Source organism: Etheostoma spectabile, chromosome 20 (genome assembly GCF_008692095.1).
Source record: "Etheostoma spectabile isolate EspeVRDwgs_2016 chromosome 20, UIUC_Espe_1.0, whole genome shotgun sequence".
NCBI lineage: Eukaryota > Metazoa > Chordata > Actinopteri > Perciformes > Percidae > Etheostoma > Etheostoma spectabile.
The window spans coordinates 12,328,150-12,349,111 of record NC_045752.1 but is presented as its reverse complement, the minus strand read 5'-3'; the positions used below and the strand labels follow the sequence as shown (position 1 = coordinate 12,349,111).

The following is a 20,962-nucleotide window of genomic DNA, read 5'->3' as shown; positions in this document are numbered from 1 at the left end:
TAGCACAACCAACTGCGTATATATCAGATATATGGTTGATTTTGGATTAGTTTGGACCTGATCCTACCTGTTGGCTGGTCCACTTTACAGCGCGTCATTTCAGCACAATGGACAGTGCCCGGGATTTGTCATTGCGCATGTCCTCTCGGAAGCAGGTGAAAGACAAGGGCAACAGCATTTGACCAGTGATGTGCCAAATTAAAAAAAAAAAAAAGTTTGAAGTCAGTTGGTGATCAACATAACTACTATGCAATAAAAACTGAAAGTATTTTGTCTGACATGCTTGATGCTTGATTGATTGTATTCAGTAGGCTATGCAAAGTTGTTATATGTCATCTAAAACATACAATTATTTTCAGTTGATTTTACCCTCGATTTTATTCCTGCATCTAACATCCAACCATTTACAAGCAGTGGATTATTATGTGTGTTGTTGACCATTTTGCTTTCCAGTGTCACAAAATTTGATTATAAACAGAAAGTGTAACACATAACTGTGTTGTAACATCTCAACACTATATGGCTACAAGTAAAGTGCACATTTGCACCTGGTTGTCACAAATCTAGACGTTTCAACCGGTTAGCCAATCCTGCTGTTACAGCTGTGGCTGTCAGTGGTGATATGTGTTACAGGTCAGACAAGCAATCCTCCCACAGACCGTGGGAGGATGGTGGACCGTGTTGATCAGAAGGAGGACGATGATCAGTATCAGCTGGAATGTGAGTTTTTACAGTATGGCTGCAACATAAAACATGGAAACAATGGAATTACACTAGAAATGGAGGATGTACGGGCAGGCTTATTTGATTGTTTCCTTGTTCAATGTAGATAAATCTGCTGGGAGCTCCACAGACAGTAGGCCTATCATTTGCATTAACAGCAAGTCACCTGGAATTCATCATCATCTTACTATTTTATAAAATCATGCTACAACCACCTGTCCATGGTCAGGGTCATAATGTAGTGTCATTTATCATCGCAGGCTGGACGCTAGGCTGCTGTTTTAACAAGAGATCCCCGGTCATTTGGATATCATTCAAATTAACCTCAAGACAATGCAATATCTAATGCAAACATTCAGCCAGTCAAGCACTGGAGGAGTGTCATTTGATAAACCACCAGTGATGTTTTTTGTATATAAACATTTTTAAAGGGAAAAAAACTAAACAAGACCAACACATGTTATTGCAACGCTGTACCAAAAAAGTTGGCCTATCTTTTTTAATCTGGCTTTTAATTTCTAGTAATGTTAGAGCCTTAGTTTTTAAGTTTTAGTTTATTCTAATAAACGTTTATATATCAATTTTTGCAATTTCACATTGAAAGAAAACATTGCAGAATTGAAACAACATACACAAAAAAAAATACATTAAACTAACAGGGTTACTTAATAACCCTGGATAAGTATATTGTTGTAAGTTTTAGTCTTGCAAAAAAGAAAGAAATTGTTTTGTTTTAATTTTATTTTTTGTCTGTGTTCTTTCAGTTTTGCTATGTTAAGCACTTAGGGTCTGCATGTGTATATGAACGGTGCTATATAAATAAAGTTGAGGTGATATGCTGACAACAGATGGCATCTCCAAACTACTATGGGAAAAGCAACTGTGAAAATCATTTATTAAGGGTCAGTTCACCCAAACTACAAGATAAACATTTTCTCACTTATCCCCAGTGGTGTCTATGCCATTCAGGCGCTTTTTGATATATTTGCCAGGCCATTTCCACCTCCATCCTAATGCAATGTAGGCAAATGGAGTTTTGAATGTATATATATGAATATTTATTTAACATCTCTGTTGAAACATTATCTCTGTTACTGATGCCACAGAACACATTTCCAACACCTTTTATGTGGACAATTGGAAAGATATGATGCTTTTAAACATTTATTTCTACTATTTACAATTCTGTCAACACCACAAACAGAAACGTTTTCACCTCTCTTGCCCTTTGGATGAATTATCCCTTTAATAGTAGTTCTTTTTTTCAAATACTACCTGCTCATTTTAGACTTCCAATTTAAAGTAGCTTGAAAATGGCATTTATACTGCACCTTTAGTCAAGTTACGTGTTTGCTAGTTTTTGCAAACTTCATTTGCAATGCATATTTCTCAGGGTGTGTCCTGAGTACAGTCGGAGGCAATACGCTAAACTCCATTAGTTAATCTTTTGGATACAGATGGGGAAGTAAGCTAGTCAATGGTTATGACCATGGTGGATTAATTTCACTTATTGCATTGCGCTTTCACAAAAGTACCTCTAGAAGGACAAAATGAATAAGAAAAGACACTTTCTGGAGCCTCCAGAGGTCAAAGACTACCTGGTCAAAGGAGAAAGATTCACCAAGTGGTCAGAGGTGGGTAAATATATCTGTAAAATCTGAGCTGTATCTTTTTTTTTTATATGCATAATATTTGCAACTCTACCTGTGCGTTTTTACATGTCATTGGCTGATGAGTGACATGGGAGTTTTTTATATTTAAATCCCACTATAGTAACTTCTATCACTGATGTTGAATTAATGAACTGTAGTCCTACAGAATAACATTTTAAATTAATCAACACATCATCAAACAGCTCTTTCCCAGAGGTTTGAACTCAACAAATATCCAAAATGTGTGGACGCTTATTCCCTTGTCTCCATCTAGGACTCCACAAAGACTGCTCCCGTCACCATGAGGATGGATCCAAAAGGTTTTTACGTCTACTGGATCAACCAAAGCAAGGTGATCAATATTAAGAGTCTGTGGGAAAAAAAAGAAAACAAAAGCCCTTGCACAGTATGTCAGAGGTGTAGAGAAGTGTTGACTTCCATTATGGATTCAGAAGCTAACAGAAATGCAATGGCTTTTGTGCGTCAGACGAACATAACCTGCCAGATTAAAAAGCATTTTAAATAGAAGTGTTCATTTTGCACTTTTTCAAATCCAGAGTGTGTAATCTGCATTTGATTGGGATCTGCCAAATCTGTGGAATAGATAAGAGCAGCTTTTCGAGAATATTGATTGGTGCTGATGTGGGCTCCTTCTCTCTCTCTCTCTCTCTCTCTCTCTTGCTCTCTCTCTCTCTCTGTCCCTCTCTCTCTCGCTCACTCTCTCTCACTCTCTCTATTGAGGCAGCTTCTGGTTTCCACCACATAACAAAACAATTGAAGCCTACATAAAATGTGCGCCTCATGTGTTATGGGGCTGAATCATGTTGCAATGCTGATGTTGACTTTAAAGCGTTCATGGGAATGTTAAATGAAAAAAACCCAGTGATGTCCTAAGGGATGTTTCAAAAAACTGCAGTCAAATATTCTCCACACAAACAAATTAAATCCCATGTTTTTTGCACTGAAGAATGACTAGTATCTGAATCCATATTTGGACTGGCGCCTACATTGTATTGAAATGATTCTCGGCTTCTTGTTTCTAGGAGACAACGTTCCTGGATGTTGCTACTGTCAGAGATACCAGAACAGGAAAATATGCAAAACTTCCCAAAGTAAGTACAGTATTACAGTGTTATTTATTGTAGTAACCTGCTCTCTGATCCAATTAAGTAAAACTGGTGTGTTTGTTATGTAAGAATCTCTGCAGGCATGCAAATATGGTGTTAAACCCTTAGTTTGCCCATTAGTAAGAAAAGCATATTTGCTTTGCAAATACAGCAATGGACCCATGCACCCAGGCTACTCCCCTACTACAGAAACACACACGCACGCATATACAAGTAAACATACACTGTACCACACACTGAGTCATGATCTGTGCTTGAGATTTCTTGTTGTTGTTTTTAGTCAAAATCTGACAGCTGTAGTTCATTCTTCCGTTCCTTGCTGGCATCCACAGAGAGATGAAATATGCAGCCATCGTCATCCCTTACTCAGAGTTCAAAGGTGAAATCTGAAATCTGTTTCCCTCAAGGAGAGAACAGAGCACTGCATCATCCCAGTCGTAGTGCTGTTGCAAGCACATATTCTTCTCAGGTCCCTGAAGAGTTTTTTTGGGAGGAAATGGCACCAATGCTAATGTTAGCTCTGTACTTCTGAAAGTAGCAAGTGATTGATTATAGAGCAGCAGATACAGGAAGGCAGAACCTAATAGTCTGGGCTTTGTGCTACTGTTTGTGTTGAAAATAAATGTGTGTGTGTGTGTGTGTATGTGTGTGTGTGTGTGTGTGTGTGTGTGTGTGTGTGCGTGTGCGTGTGTGTGTGTGCGTGCAAGCGCACATGTGTTTGTGTGCATATGTTTGCATGTATTGGTCAGCAAATTTGCCTGTGTTGAACAAGCTCAAGTGCTGCAGACATGATTTAAATTCTGTAGGCAAACAGAGGGTGAACAGATGAAAAAATAATTAGTTTAAAAATGGCACCATGTATTTTGAGCCAATTTCCTATGAACACATATTCTGTCTCTTTTGCCTTTCACAGCACCCGAAGGTGCGCAACGTGTTCAACCTGGACTTCCCAGACAGCAACCATCTTGCCAAAACTCTGACCATCGTCTCAGGTCTCGACACAGTGAATCTGACCTATCATAACTTCTTTGCCTCTAAGGAGAAGGTGACACAGGTGATAAGCCACTGTCTATACACTGACTGTGCGTGTGTGTGCGTGCGCGCGTGCGCGTGTGTTACTTGCACTGTGTCCATCCGCTAGCTGTTTGCAATCCTCCCTTTCTGTCTACTCTAATTGTTTAAACACAGCCACAAGCCATTAGCCATTTCACAATGAGCCTTTGCTTCCCCCCAATAATGTGTCTTCCGTCTCCTCTTTAGTCTATATTAGACTTTATGACTCCAATATCCAGATTTTATCGACTGTAATGAAACCACAATTGTTCTTTGTTCAAATGCACTAGGCCTACTTTCATTTCCCGAGGCACTATTTATTATATTAACGTCCTCTAGTGGTGACTTTGTGTCTATTTAAAATCTTTTATAATGGCATTTCCAGCACAATTCAATGTTGACATTGAGTGTATTATAATATATAAAATGTACTGTATATATGCTGTTTGTATTTGTAATTAAATGTACATTAGAACTGGGCAAACGACATTCTTGCAATCGCCTACAACGCTGCAAGGAGCAATGCGTGCAGACACGTCTTCCTGGAGAAAATGTAAGTGAAGATCGTGTCGGTTCAGCTGAATGAGCAGAATGAACACGACACCATGTAATTTCCGCATGTATGACACAGAATCATGTGGTAATGGGAAGCCTTTGTGCTCACTTTTAGATACGTCCGCATTTCTCTTCACACCAACAAGGACGGCAAGATCCCAGTGAAATAGTAGGTCACAGTTCACCCATCAGAAGGTGTAGGATGGCACACAGAAGTCAGTTTGTGCAGTAGATTTCCACATTTCCAACCCAAGGTTTCACTCTGCTTTTTTTCAGTATTTACAAGATGTTCCCTGCGGATAAGAAGAGAGTGGAAAGTGCCTTAGCATCAGCACATCTCCCTAAAGGAAAGGTTAGAAAGAAATACTGTCATTATAGTGTCTACTCTAAGTCCACTAACTATCTTTCAAGATTTGTTACTGCACTTTTTGTAAACTCTCCATACAATGTCCTGGTGTTTTTTGTTGTAGATTTGCTATTTCACTGTATAATAATACAATACCCGGACTTCTGCATGTTTCTACTGAAAGTACAGTTAGATTGGGTCCATTGTTATTTTTTGTTTTAACATACACTATGCAAAATCACTAATGACCATGTCTTTTAAAATTATGTGGATAATGTGTTTGTACATTTCAGTATGACACCATGAAGCCTGACGTCTTTACTGAGTCTGCCTTCAAGGCCTTTCTGTCAAACCTCTGCCCTCGTCCTGAGATCTATGAGATCTTCACTTCTTAGTGAGTCATCATCTCCTGTGCTTCACTGATCATCTTCTAATGTGGCTGAAGAATTATCAATAATCAGCTTATGTCCTGTAGTTGTTTATGAATATACACCTACTTTAGCTCAAATAATAAGTATTCTTCATAAGTTTTTTTTAATCCTTCAATCACTTTTCGCAACTTCCACAAATATTCTGCCAAAAAAACGATTGAATTTTGTCATGATTGTCTTTATCATTGTCATTTTGCCCTTGTGGCAACAGGGCATCTAAATCCTCTTATTCTAAAAGACTCAGCTAGTTATGAAACCAGAAACTTGCTACTTTACATATTCTAAATTGGTAGCACAAAACTATTAACGCGTAATGTAAATTACATGATGCCGGCGTCGTACTTTGCCAGTCCAAGCCTTCAGTTCATGCATTAGCACCTGGCAGCGATCATGTGATTGTGACACATTGCTGTGGCCTGCAGCTCCCACAAACCCACCATGACGAAGGAGAATTTCACCAAGTTCCTCAACGAGAAACAGAGGGACTCTCGGCGTAACGAGGAGCTGTTTCCACGTCTGCGACCGGACCAGGTCAAGGCTCTGATCGACAAATATGAACCCTGCACCTCTAATTCAAACAGAAGTGAGGTTCCTTGATGATGTATTTTTTTATACTGGGGCTGGATAATGCTTCGGTACTTTTGTTATAAATACTACTCTCTCTTGTTCACCCGCAGGTCTGATTTCTCCAGAGGGTCTCTTATTCTTCCTGATGGGGCCGGAGACATCCGTTGTCATGCAGGACACGCTGGCCAAGTGTCAGGACATGACCCAACCCATACCCCACTATTTCATCAAGTCTTCCCACAACACGTACCTGACAGGTCACTATTTTGAGTTTAGCTTGTAACTTCTCATACCTGATTAGCTCAACACTTCAGAGTTATTTAGCTGGGTTTTTATTTTAGTCTTTCTGTCTGTCCCTCTCCAGCCGGTCAGTTCTCTGGCGTATCCTCTCCGGAGATGTACCGTCAGTGTCTGCTGTCCGGCTGCCGCTGTCTGGAGCTGGACTGCTGGAAGGGCAAACCTCCAGATGAAGAGCCCATCATTACCCATGGCTTCACCATGACAACTGAGATCCTCTTCAAGGTGGTTACACATAGTTTTGAGCATTCCTTCAGTGGGGGTTTCACATTTCACACTAACATTTTACATATTGACATTTTTGTCTCCTTTTTGTTAAAACATTAACCCTCTGGGTCTAGCACAGTCTAAACAATAGGGATGTAAACAAATACAAATACGTTATTTGCATATGAACCGGAACGGGAAGCTGAAGACCTCAAGCTAGCTACTGTCTCAGAAGTGTATGCCAAAATGCCAAGAGAGCTTTTCCCATAAACACTTTATTATTTAATATTATTGTACTTTATGTAGACAACTCAACTAGACCTATCTTAGTGCAGTGGAAAATGATTGAATCCAGAAAATGAAGCGGTATAGACAATATAAGGATAGACTACTAAACTACACTTTTTGTAAGACTAACCCACTTCCAGTGATTATTTACTTGGTGTTGTCTCTAATGAATCTTTGGCTTTTTTGGGAAATGGCCATCCGCTAGTTTCCTATGAGCACAGATTGCATTGTTTCATGGATATCATAAAAAGAAAATGAATCCAACTTTTATTCATTTACACACACACACACACACACACACAGACACACAAACACACAAAAACACACACACACACCACACACACACACCACACACACACACACACACACACACACACACACACACACCAAACACACAACACACGTCATCCTCTCACTCTCAACACTTCCATTTAAGGGCAGCTGGAGCTCCACAGTCCCAGGGACCGGGACACTTCAGTTCAGTTAACTCTCCCTCTAGATGTGATATGTTTGGAGCTGACTTCAGGGCCTCTGCATAGAAGCAGTAGCTCTGCAGTTTGTCATGTTTTCTCTCTTTATGTTTTGTGAGTACAGTCATGATAGGCTCAGTCGGCTGATCTTATGCTTTTGTGCAATATTCATGGTTTTTATTTTATTTGTATCCATGTTTAGTGCTGTTTGCTGCTGTGTCGACTTATTTTTTACAGCTCACTTGCCCATTGGATCTCTTTCATTGTAATCTAATTTAAATAACAGTCTAATTTCTGTAAATGCCTAGAAAAACAATTATGCCTGTTTCTTTTTGATGTCAGGATGTGATTGAGGCCATTGCTGAGAGCGCCTTTAAGACCTCACAGTATCCCGTTATCCTCTCATTCGAGAACCACGTTGACTCGTAAGACCTGAGCTTTCAATAAACTCATGCCATGTAATGCTATTACTGTAACCCAATGTAATAATGTTGTGATGCCATTATTAATAATCGAAAATTGATGGTACATATTGAAGATGCATTTGAACCTTTCGTTATGGCAGTAACCGCAGACAGTAACAGGTGTTACTCTGCTTTGTTTCAGTGTTAAACAACAGGAGAAGATGGCCAACTACTGCAAAACCATATTTGGTGATGCCCTGCTAACAGATCCGCTGGACAAATACCCTGTGAGTGCACTGCTGCAACACAGCTCACTGTCAAAATAATAGAGCTGAATAAAGTTACTGTAATAGATGGGGACTAGGGGGGGACACTTTGTTTGATAAACGGTTATTAGATAAATAATTCTCGTGGTATTCATGTGACTGTGTCATGAAGGCATTAAATGGAAAAGGAAGTTATCTTTCTTATCGCTTTCATACCCTCATAGTCTCCTGTACCCATCCAACTGATTTATATCAACAGCCATAGCCTGTGTGTATTTGTGTGTGTGTTTTTTATGGAGAGGACATTTCTTTTCTTTTTTTTTAAAGATTGTTTTTTGGGGCATTTTAGGCCTTAATTATATAGGACAGCTGTATTTAGGACAAGAAGTGAAAGGGGAAAAGTTTTAGGTTTCCTTCTATTCCTATCTGTCCAGCTGAAGCCGGGCCAGCAGCTCCCCAGCCCATCTGAGCTCATGGGTAAGATCCTCATCAAGAACAAGAAAGGCAGCCATGAAAAGCCAACCCAAGCTAAGAAACCCAGCACGGCAGCCACTGAGCAGACCCCAACCACAGCTTTACCCACCCAGGACCCAAACACCACTTCCCAGGATCCTCCTAATGCAGTACCCAGCACCCAAGAGAACCAAGGTGGACAATGAATCTCAAGCCAAATCAGATTACTTTTCAAAAATAGGCCTGTTTAGTTATGTTTTAGGAGTGATTGACATTATGTTTATATGTTTAACAAGAAGGGGACACGGTTGTGGAGGACACCGAGGAGCAAGAGGAGACAGATGAACAAGATGAGGAAAAAATGAAGACATCAGATGAGGTAGAGTATGCGGTTGCAATAACAGTTTTATTGCCATACATCATCCGAGTCCAGCTAAAACAGCGCAAGCATCAATTAACTTCCTGCTGATCCCCCACAGGGCACAGCTGGACAAGAAGTCACAGCTTATGAAGCAATGTCATCCCTGGTCAACTACATCCAGCCCAACAAATTTGTGTCTTTTGACAATGCCAGAAGTAGGTTTATTCTTCATAAATTTAACCCAAACACAGACTTAATAGATTTTTCAACACTTTACAGGTTGACAAATAAAAGTCAGTGTGAGTTATGTTATTCTTTTCTTCCTTCACAGAGAAAAACAAGAGTTACGTCATCTCATCTTTTGTGGAGACCAGAGGAGAAGCAATGATTTCCAAGACTGCTGTCGAATTTGTCGAGTATCCATTAATAATGCTGTAGATAATGTAAAATATGACAACCTGTATTAAATAAGCTGAATTTGATTTTAAATATGCTCCTTTATGCTGTCACAAGAGTGTCCTGGGTCACATACGAATACAGAGATATACAACTTCCTAAACTGTCTTTCTCAGGTACAATAAGAGGCAGATGAGCAGAATTTACCCCAAAGGAACAAGAATGGACTCATCCAATTACAACCCCCAGCCTTTTTGGAATGTAGGCTGCCAGATGGTGGCGCTCAACTACCAGACAATGGGTAGAAATGGACACAATGCACTGATAACTACTTAAAATGACATAAACATCTACATTAAAGGATGTAACCATTCACTGTTTCTCTTTAATCACCACTTGAGTCCGACACATTTTAAAATGTCATGCTCTGCAATATAATTTCTTTTTTTTTTTATAACCTGAGCTTTTGTTATTCACCACAGCAGGTCAGTGTTGCACTTCTTGTTCTGTGCGGGGCCTTTGCTGTGCTTTGCATCCCAAATGCTGCTTCTGGTGCTGGAGAGAGGGGGCATGAATGGGCTGTTTTGTGTCTATTTTCAGATTTCCCCATGCAGCTGAACATGGCTCTGTTTGAATTCAATGGCAGAACGGGCTACCTTCTCAAGCATGATGTTCTGCGTCGCAGTGACAAGAAATTTGACCCTTTCTGTGACAGGATTGACACAGTTGTGGCAAGCACACTGACCATAAAGGCAGGTTCACAGCCTTCTTGTTATTATCCTTCTCCCACTTTAACCATCCTTGTGGTGTGTCCGGCATAGGGATGCTGATATATGTGCAAATTAAATACAAAAAGTAAAAAAAATTAAATATAAAGTCTTCAAATGACATTTCACATACTAAAGTTGCATCATTTTTGTGTTGGAACGTAGGGAAACTGATGCAATATGTGTGTTGCTGGGAGCTGTTTTTGCACTTCTAAATTGAGCAGTAAATTAGTCTCACTAGCCTTGGGAAGTGTGTGTGTGTGTGTGTGTTTGTGTGTGTGTGTGTGTGTGTGTGTGTGTGTGTGTGTGTGTGTGTGTGTGTGTGTGTGTGTGTGTGTGTGTGTGTGTGTGTGTGTGTGTGTGTGTGTGTCCGTGCGTGTATGCATGCGTGCGTGCATAGATGAAGAGTCTGTAATAATACTTCCCGCTGAGGGTGAAAATATGGTTCCTGGTATTCAGCAGACTCTGCTTGAGTGAAAATCTGAGCTCTATTTATACCCACTGTGTCCTGAACACGGCTCCACACAAAGGGACACATCCACATCTAAACTGCCAGCCACTTCATACATGTATGTCATCAAATAATATCGGCCCTGCTTCACTAGATCTATTCGGGCCAATTTCTGTCTGACAAAAACGTCAAAACGGGAGTCGAGGTGGAGGTGATTGGGTTGCCAGGAGACCCTAAGAAGAAATATCGCACAAAGTGGTCCACGACACCCAACGCCATCAACCCAGTGTGGAATGAGGAGCCTTTTGTTTTTGAGAAGGTGTGTGTCAGTAAAAAATAATGTTCAAATATGCACAAATACATGTGCAAGTGAATGTGTTTGTGTGAAGTCAGCCATTATAACCCACTGTTTTGCTGCTGCTCTTGGTATTAATATATTTGTTGCTGTTATCATGCATAGATACTGCTCCCTGAAATGGCTTCTCTAAGAATTGTAGTTCATGAGGAGAATGGTAAATTCTTGGGACACAGGATCATCCCACTTGATGCCATCCAATCAGGTCAGTGAAACTGAGAGAAAGAACAGCTCACTTCATGCTTGATCTAATCCCCATAATTCAAAGCCCACTGAGTCATCAAAGGCCTCAGAATGATTTCTAACATATTTTGGCCAGCTTCTAGATCAGAGGAGCTGCCCTTGTTTTTGGTTACCGAGGTTTGTTTTATACCCTGCAGGTTTCCATCACATTTGCCTGCGCAGTGAGAGCAACATGCCACTGACTCTGCCTGCTCTCTTTGTGTACATCGAGGTCAAGGACTACATTCCTGCTGCCTTCGCAGGTGTTTTGCTTTTTACTTTGTTTCTGTAAAAGATAAAGCCTCTGCTGCAATTGAATACATGTTGTTAGAGTTACAGTGAAAGACAAGACTGTTTAGTTTGGATGTGTGGAACTCGGTAGTATTTCCTTCTAAATATGACACACATATTCTACCATCTACCGCAGATTTTACAGATGCCTTATTTAACCCAACAAAGGGAACAGAGAAGACCACAAAGGCCACAAAGGAGGTAACAAAAATCAGCTGTCAGCCGTCATCTACATAAACGTCATGTTTCCAGTTCTTTTTTTAAATTACTAACAGCACTAATCCACTACCTGGAAGATGAGCAGCTTGTTAGATTGTGATGTTCCTGTCCTTTCTGTTCCCACTCAGTCACCCTCTGACTACGTTTCTCCCTATGAGTTGCCTCTTGTGGTCCAAACCCCCTCGGACAAAGCTAAGGAGAGTGAGGCCCCTGCTGCAGGTAATGAAGCTTGTGAATATGGGACACAGTTCAGAGTTTATTTTTTTAAAGCTGCTGAGCTTTATTATTGTTCTTGTAGTAGGTGCTGAATTAAGAAGCTGTATTTAAACACTTTCCACTTCCTGTAGAAAAGGCCACATCCGAACCTACAACACTGGTTGATGCCAATGACCAATCACCCCAGTCTAACCCCGCTGAGAGTGCAGAAGAAGCTAAAGAAGAGGCTGAGAACAACTCTGACACTCCACAACCTGCAGCAGAATCTCCACAAACTTCTGACAATGCTCCTGCTGAAGATCCAGCCACGGACGCAGACAGTGTGACCGCTGAAACCCTTCCTAAAGCCCAAGAGGAGGCAGCCCCTAAGGAGGACGCAGTTCCAGAGCCACAGGCAGCTCCTGAAACCAAAGAGGAGCCTATGAACGACTCCGCTACAAACCCTGAGCCTGCTTCAGATGACACACCAGACACAGGAGCTTCCAGCGCTGCTGAAGAGCCTGCTACTGTGGCCTTGTCCTGTCCAGCAAGCGCATCGCCCGAGTCCACAGGATCAGGTAACTCATCTCAGCCGCGGACATGCAGTGAAGGTAACACGGACGTGCTTAATGTGCTGCACTCATCACAGATTCCATTTTATCAGTGCACTGTAGGTCACTAAGAAAAAAATATATAGGAAATGTCAGACTTTTTTTGTATTAAATCTATTACGAAAATGAACACCCCCTGCTGATACAAGTAGGAAGATTATCCCAACAAAGCCTTGTGTGTTTATGCTGCAGAGCCTTCAACTGTGACTACTGAAGAACTGACACAGCACAAAAACTATCTGAAGGTCACCAAGCGCCAGGAGAAAGACATAAAAGAGATAGAAAAGAAGTTTCAGAAAAAAGGAGAGGATTTGATTCAGAAATACTCTGACTCCTTCAAGTCCATCAAAAAGAAGGCCTCTGTGAAGAAAAAAGAGTAAGGGTATTAATGTTTTTACTATTTCTTTGTGGGTTTCTGGCTAAAATGTGGTAATAAAACAAATGTCTGACAAAAGATAGTGTTTGTGGTGGAATACTTATATCTATCCAATTGTTAACGTGTTGTCATTTACCAAAGACAGTTCAGTTTCCAACAAAGTAGCAGCGTGTTAATACTGACCCAATAATGAAGTTGTTGTTGTTTTGGTCAGTGTCATTATTGAGATTACATTTAGAGGCACAGAGAATATTCCTCAGCTAATGTGTTTTTCCAGATGAAGCAGGATATTAGAGGATAAAGAGAACAACTAGATGAATGTGGGCCGCAGTGTCTTTTGTGCACAGCTCTTAGCTTCCAGGACGAAACGTGTGTTATTCAAGGCCAAATGAGCATCGCTGTAGGATTTCCAGTAACCACACGGTTGTACATTCCTTTTTTTGTACTTGTAGAATTAGTGGCTGTTAGTCAATAGACTTTATTCCCGTTGCATTGTGTCCTGTTATTTTGTGTCACCAGGGGAGGGGGAAACACCTCTGACTCCAGCGTGACAACGGAGCGGGTACTTGAGCAGAAGGAAAAAATGCAGGTTGAGCTGCAGGCTATGTGGACGGAGCAGTGCGATCAGCTGAAGAAGAAGAAAGAGCAGTGTGCAACAGAAGTTAGTAAAAATACTTGTTAATGTTTAAAGTTGGCTCATTAAAAAAATCTGCATTCCATTTAAAATGTGAAAAAAGATACTTAAAGTAAATCAGTACATTTAAGTGCATAAGTGCTGTACTTAAAGCAGCTGTGGCGGTTGTGGCTCAGTGGTAGAGCAGTCCTCTATCACACTGGAAGGTTGGTGGTTTGATCCCTGGCCCTGCGGTACCATGTCACAAGACACTGAACCTCACATCGGAGTGTAAATGTGTGTGAATGTTTATTTGATGAGCAGTCGGAACCTTGTACGGCAGCCTCAGCCACAGTCCATGAATGGTGGATGGTTCCTGTACTATGTAAGAGTGCTTTGAGTAGGTTAGAAAAGCACTCTATAAGAATAGTCCATTCATAAAGCTGCATTAATCAGTAATTGTATACAAACAAGGGGTCATTTGACTGTAAAATGTGTCACTTGGAGTGGCAAAACCACAAACGATATCAACTTCTTTCATTGACTCTGCAGTTTCCCTCAGGCATACGTAGAGTTTTTGCGTCTTTCAGCTTATTGTTTCAGTTTTCAGCTACTATACTGTTTTGGTTCAGTATTCAATGAAAAGCCGTATATACCCACTCCACATAACCTGCACAGCCAAAGTCAGCGACTAGCTGGAAGTGCAGCATTAAGCAGCTAAAGTGCCTTAGAAGTTGGCAGAGACCAAAACAGAGCTAAAGAGAATGAATATTGTTACATTCGCCAGGTGGACTTAACTATGACTGACTAATAATGTTGCTCTGTAACTGCTGGATGTAAATAAGCAACTTTTGCAAACAAGTTCATCTTATCAATTCTTATTAGTATTCCTTTCTTTCCTCCCATTTCCAGTCTGCCTCTATACTGTAATCTATTCAATAAATGTTATAATAAATAATGAATTGCCAAAAATGTATCTTTAAAAAACAAATAATTTAATCCTTCTAATCCAGCTATAACACAAAAATGTTTAAGGGTTGCCATAAGTGCTGTGGAGTTAATGTGAGAGTTAATATCCTGAAAACAGGGATTGGGCCAAGTGCTCGCATTAAACTTAAAGCTGTAACACAGCGCTTGGTTCATGCAAATTGCAGAGGGCTGGACTTTTGTTTGGAGAGAGACTTTAATCGTACACAGTGTGGACATTGTGATTTAAACTACTCAATTCTCAGTTTTTAGCTTTATCTTGACTGTGATTGTGTCATTTCCCTCCTATTGTGACAGAGACTGGCCAAACTGTTGGAGATGGCCACAGAGAGACACACCATTGAACTGAAGACCCTGGAGAGGTGTGAGCACATATAAAACACATTTGGGACATTACGTACACACTGAGAGTGCTTTGCTTAGTCTGTCCAATCTGTGCCCTAAGATTATGGTGTGTGTGTGTGTGTGTGTGTGTGTGTATGTCATTTGAGGTGAAACATTGGACATTTTGCAAAGACAATACCATCAAATAATCACCTCAATGTGCAGGTCTTCCAAAGACCTTGGCTGGCTTATGTTCTGCGTGTCTCTGTGTGTGTGTGTGTGTGTGTTAGCCCAAGTCCCCAGCTGGCAGATGGTTATCTTAGGACACGCATTATCCAACAGGTGTTTAAACAGCAGTAGGGGATCGACGCTGGCCTTGGTAATCTACCTGTCCACACAGACATTATAACCTCTTAAGCCTTCCTGTCTCTGTAAAGAAAAGGTCACATCAAAGACACACAGCCCAGCATCTCTTGTTTGAAGGAAAAGGTTGTTATTAGGGACACTTTTCATTTTTAGGATTTGAATCAAGCTGGAGTCCTCACTCTCTGTCTTTGCCTTGTTTTGCAGTGAAACCAAAGAGAATAAGAAGAAAACACTCTCAAAGTGTTCATCCTCAGAGAAAGCGAAGTGAGTTCACAGACCTTGCCTTCAGTTACTTTGTGCGTTTCCATTCATTGCCATTTCTTTTACTATGTTACAGCTTCCTGAGCAAAATGATAAAGCAATATCCATGTTCTTACCCCTCCGCCACACGGCATGCACATTAAGTCTGGCTTGATTTGATGAATGTTTAATAATGTACAAGTGCTCTAATTGAAAATTATAATTATCTTCTCTTAGATTGAAAAGGGCAATGAGCATAGAGCTGTTGGATGAGCCTAGTCAGTCTGATGGTGCAGTAAGTAATCTTTAAAATGTTAAGCATGTATATACAATGTATGTACAATTAAATGAGTAGTTTGACATTTTGGAAATGTGCTCATTTTCTCTCTTACCAAGAGTTTAATGTGAAGATTGATACTACTTTCATATCTGTGTGGAAAGTATGAAGCTGGAGCTAGCAGCTGGTTAGCTTAGCTTGGCATACAGACTGGAAGAAGGGGGAAACACAGAGCCTGGATCTTTCCAAAGGCAACACAATTGTGACGGACAAACATGAGAATGGTATCTTTATAAGACAATAAACATACATCTAAAAATGTCAAACTACTCCTTTAAAGGAAATCCCCTGATTATAACTAAAGTTTGAATCTACATGCTCACATGCATCACTGCACATGTGTCATAAACAGTATAAATTTTGAGACATCCACGGGCTTGTACAACACATGTTGTATTTTACAGTGTAACTATGGTTACAAAAAGACAGCAAGTGCCTCAAGAATTGAACAAAAGCGCGCTTTCCATCTAAACACAAACACCCACGTGTATGCTTACAGACACACATACATTGTTGAACTGTAAGTACACTCACACATGCAAACGCAAACCCATTCACCCACAAACCACCCACATACACACACGCACACACACACACACACACACCCACACACACACACACACACACACACACACACACACACACACACACACACACACACACACACACCCTTTTGCCCAATGAGTAAAGTTCAGTGGGCCCTGACCATAGGCCAGGCTTGTCTGATACTCGGAAGCTGTTTACAGGGAGCAGACTAATCCACGTGTGGTAGATGACTCACTGGGCTCCGCTCTAGTTCCTCTGTTGGCTCATCAAGATTCAGACCTGTTGTATCTGGGTTAAAGACCAGGCCATTTCACTCTGCTCCTCTCCAATTGACTTCATTGTAGCAAACTCCATTCACCCCTATGCACATTAGGGTCACATTACAGCTAATTTTGATCTACTTAATCAGCATTTGCGCATTAATTACAGCAACTATTTAAAATACAATCACTTGTTTAATCAGCACAGCCTCAGTATTGAATGGCCCGGTGTAATAAGGAAAGGTTAACGAAAGTGGACAAGTCCAACCTGTTGTGACTTAACTGTATTGATTCTCTTGCTCAGGTTGTGTCCCATGGGTGCATTCCTCTACAGATATACACACACATACGCACAGACAGGGAGAAACATGAGCAGAACTGCTTATACATGCAAACACTCACTTGATACCACATGCTCACACAGACTCAAACCACAAATCAATTGTGTTTTACAGATGCCTCATGTTGTGTTGTACTATTGTATTGTTACAGTCTTCAGATTACAGCCCACAGCAAGTGGCTCTGATGATGAAACAGTCTGCTACACTGGAGGAAATCAAGACCCTGACGAATCAGGTACACACACTGACACCATGGGTACACTTAGACAGGATTATAATGCACTTATAAACCTTTCTAAACAACAACATATGAAACTCAGGAGCTAAACTATGAAGTCCCTTTTGCACATTCCTGTTTACGTTTCCATTGCATCTGAAGACCTGTGAAGACTAGACACAGAGAACTGTGTTCAGGAACTGTGCCTTTAAACAAGCTGTCAGGACTTCTGTACGATTGTGATGTCACAACTAAACTATATGAAGGTAGAAAGTGTCGATACAGTCTTTTTCCGGCTGCAATGACGCAGATGTAGAAGACCTGGAAATGTTGACCAATCAGAGAAGAATGGGCTTTTTCAGGAAGGGGGGGCTTAAGTAGATAGATGCTTAAAAGGGAGCGTTTCAGACAGAGGGTGAATACAGGTCTATTCAGACAGATATTCAAATAATGTATTTTTGAACATTGGACACAAAGCAATTCCTGAGAGTTTTTTGCCACTTTCACACTGTTAATCACTCAATAACGAGCACACCCATGGCCAGAAGCAGAAATAGCTCCTAAGTGTCTTTTGAGCAGAATAACACAGTTGTAAGGGCAAACAACAAAAAGGGCCAACTGTAACTTAAATTTTCTTTGATAATTTATGAAAAAAAAATAGAAAAACAGTACAATCAGGTAAGACAACACTTGACAATTCTCCAGTGTTACACACATGTAGGCTATACAATACAGGGAAAATTAATGTATTTTTTAAAGATTATTTTTTGGGCATTTTTAGGCCTTTGTTGAGAGGACAGCTGAAGAAATGAAAGGGGAGAGGATTTGGTGTAAGGAGGGTTAAAGCATGTAGAGATGTTCTAGTAGAAAACCAAAATACAAGTGAACATGAAAATGAGCATTATATGGGAACTTTTATACAGGCACATTGTCCCCATATAAAATATCCTTAAAACAGCTCCTCATCACTCTTGTTTGAAATCAATCCACTGGGTTCAAGCCAGTTCCCTAGCTTGTGGTGAGCTGCGATCTTTATTTTTACTGGTGCCAATACACAAATCCATTCTCTAAAGACTATGCCAAGCACCTGGCAGAGAATAAACTATGCAAAAGTCAATGTGTCGTTTTGACAAGCCTGTAACCTCTAACTAACCTTTGGCCCTTGTGTCTGCAGCTCAATCAGGAGGCCCTAAAGGAGCAAGATCAGAAATTGAGATCTCTGCCAGCAGAGGTGAAGGGTGCAGTCAATGTGTGTGTGGGGGCCCACTTTCCTGAACTGGTCGACCAGGCTGGAGACAAGAAGGTGGAGGGAGTGGGCTTCTATGGAGATGTCTTCCTGGGTTAGAGTTGCCTTTTAATGCGTGACCCTTTACTGTAACCCTCTCCTCACCTTTTCTTTTTTAGAAACGTTTACATTACTTCTTTTAACCTGTTACATAACCTTCATTCTGAGCAAAACTGTGGAATAGAAAAATATTCAATTAGCTCTTTGTGAAATTTCCATTTAGAGCTGCTATTCATAGGGAGAGATCTTTTGGTAGTGATTATGCCAAAGTGATGTTTTTGTGGATGTCCTGTAGACCAAAAGTTTAATTGGACATGATTTTCATTTTCTTTTAACTTTTTATTTCTGTTGCTTTTCACCAACCAAAAATACCCTAATTCAGCAACAAATATATTCCAGATGAAGGCCCATCAACAAAAGCTCCTTTCTGTTCTCTTAATCAGTTCAAAAATAGAAATTAATGTAGCAAGAAAAATGGAATATCAGAGTCTGCAGGCTGAATTGAATGGCTCCATCTGCAACACATTGTGTGTAATACTCCATGAAGCAACAGCAAAGTATTCACTGTGAGATGTAGGTGTGTTGCAGTTGTAAAGAAGGTTTTGCAGAAAAAAAGCTCCATTTACTCTTCGGGATGAAGGTCATGTGGAGACATGACAATGGAAATACACAAAAGGCAGCACATAAATATTTCTTTTGCATAATGTGTTCTTGTGCTGAATAGTCCCTAATAAACTGTACTTTGCACTGTATATGCGTGTCTTTATTTTTCCAGGTAAGTTTACCTGCATATTCCAGTCCTTTGTCTGGTTTTGATCATGTTAGTCATACATTTACTGTCATTGTTAAGGTTTTTGGCTTTAATACAATCTCAGCATACTATCCTTGTTGTTTATCATATTTTTTGTTTTACTGGCCATTATGTGATTTGAGTTGAAGACACCCCTGCGTTATCAGAAACCTGGATAAGGTGTTTACATGTTACAGCATCCCATTTCCACCAGTACACTCCAGCTAGCATGTCCAGATGTATAAAACCAGGATTGATGATACATTGGTTTCAAAATGTAATTGGTACACACCAAAATCCTGATCATAAGCAGGATACTGATCTGCATTTATAATTATAATAATACTCACTGGGCTAAAAGCCCTGATTACACTTACCTAGTTATTCACATTCACACCTGTAAAGCTGCCGTCTGTAACCACAGTCTAAGATGTTGTGCCTTGCTTAAAAGCACTGGAATTGAGGAAGGGGGAGCTGCACTTTCACTTACTCTTCCTGCTGATCCAGTGATCAAACTGGCAACCTTTGGCTGACAAACATGCTTCCCTAACCGCTAGACCAGTAAGTGTGTTTCATCTGTTTTTGTGCACATTTTCAATTTGCACATCAAAAACTGTAAAAAGAGTGTAAAAAAAGTGTAAATGTTTTACGTTTTGATAAGGTGAAAAAATGTATCCATAAGCAATATTTGACGTGGCACCTGACAGGAGAATTAGCTTACCGGTATCTCAAATCGCCTAACTCCTAATAATCACATAACAGCAGTAGATGGAAACACTCATTGGTTTGTATTTTCATTTGCCCATTTTCTGGAAATTATGTTAATATATGCGTTATTTAACAAGTGGTTCCCAATCTTTTTTTATTGTTGTAAAACACCCGTGCAGTGCCCTGCTATGCCTTGCTGCGGCCCAAAAGGCACGTGGAGTGGAGTGAATGCAAATGAGAATAATTTGGATAAAGAATGTACCAACCTAACATCAGCTCCATATATGCTGTATTAAATGAAAGAGACCGGGGAAATCTGTCATACTGTATCAATGAGAGGCACTTGTTTCGTCAACACGTGCATGCATTTATTAATGAACACAGCTTTCCTCTGACTCACCGTTCAAAGCAATCTGTCCCAATCACTTATTCCTTTTCTGTGTGCTTACCGTCTTCTGAATCAAATGACATGACTGACATTTAAAAGTGAAGGATCTCGACAAACCACGTCTGGGAGACACAGCTTGTGCCTGAGAGTACTGCCACCTCACAGATGAACTGTGAGCTTGAGAGTGTGAAACCAGTCAGTCTTGAATCACCAGGCTGATAATCTTACATAAAATGAAGACAACTGGCAGCTCTACCAGCTGGAGAGGGATGGCCTGAGCAGGAGCTTTGCCAATAGGCAACACTTGGCTGCTCACACCGGACAGCGAGCACACACACATGAGCATCAATGCTCACATGCACGAAAAGACACAAAAGGTGGATGAAGGCTAAAATGAGGATTAAAAAAAAAATCAAGCATGTTTTACACATGAGAATATGGAATGAAATGGACAATATGGTGCATGTTTTTTGGTTT

The 20,962-nt window shown here is 40.5% G+C and overlaps 1 protein-coding gene across 3 annotated transcripts; it reads left to right on the top strand.

Moving 5' to 3' along the window:
- Positions 1–2,153: 2,153 nt before the first annotated feature.
- Positions 2,154–19,351, top strand: plcb2 (phospholipase C, beta 2). 3 transcript variants are annotated; one of them, XM_032501285.1, is made up of 32 exons: positions 2,154–2,357; positions 2,650–2,727; positions 3,419–3,487; positions 4,416–4,556; positions 5,029–5,108; positions 5,226–5,279; positions 5,387–5,462; positions 5,750–5,850; positions 6,310–6,470; positions 6,565–6,711; positions 6,819–6,976; positions 8,059–8,141; positions 8,323–8,407; positions 8,821–9,034; positions 9,139–9,218; positions 9,319–9,415; positions 9,532–9,616; positions 9,773–9,897; positions 10,197–10,348; positions 10,969–11,133; positions 11,275–11,374; positions 11,550–11,654; positions 11,819–11,883; positions 12,030–12,120; positions 12,249–12,707; positions 12,900–13,083; positions 13,603–13,744; positions 14,981–15,045; positions 15,578–15,637; positions 15,851–15,908; positions 17,249–17,332; positions 18,489–19,351. In XM_032501285.1, exons 1-32 carry the CDS (start codon positions 2,274–2,276, stop codon positions 18,657–18,659), a joined length of 3,819 nt encoding a protein of 1,272 aa, XP_032357176.1. In that variant the 5' UTR covers positions 2,154–2,273; the 3' UTR covers positions 18,660–19,351. The 3 variants fall into 3 exon arrangements, with proteins under 3 accessions (XP_032357176.1, XP_032357177.1, XP_032357175.1); XM_032501286.1 differs by having other exon boundaries at positions 9,136–9,218; positions 12,249–12,674; XM_032501284.1 differs by having other exon boundaries at positions 9,136–9,218.
- The last annotated feature ends 1,611 nt before the right edge of the window (positions 19,352–20,962 follow it).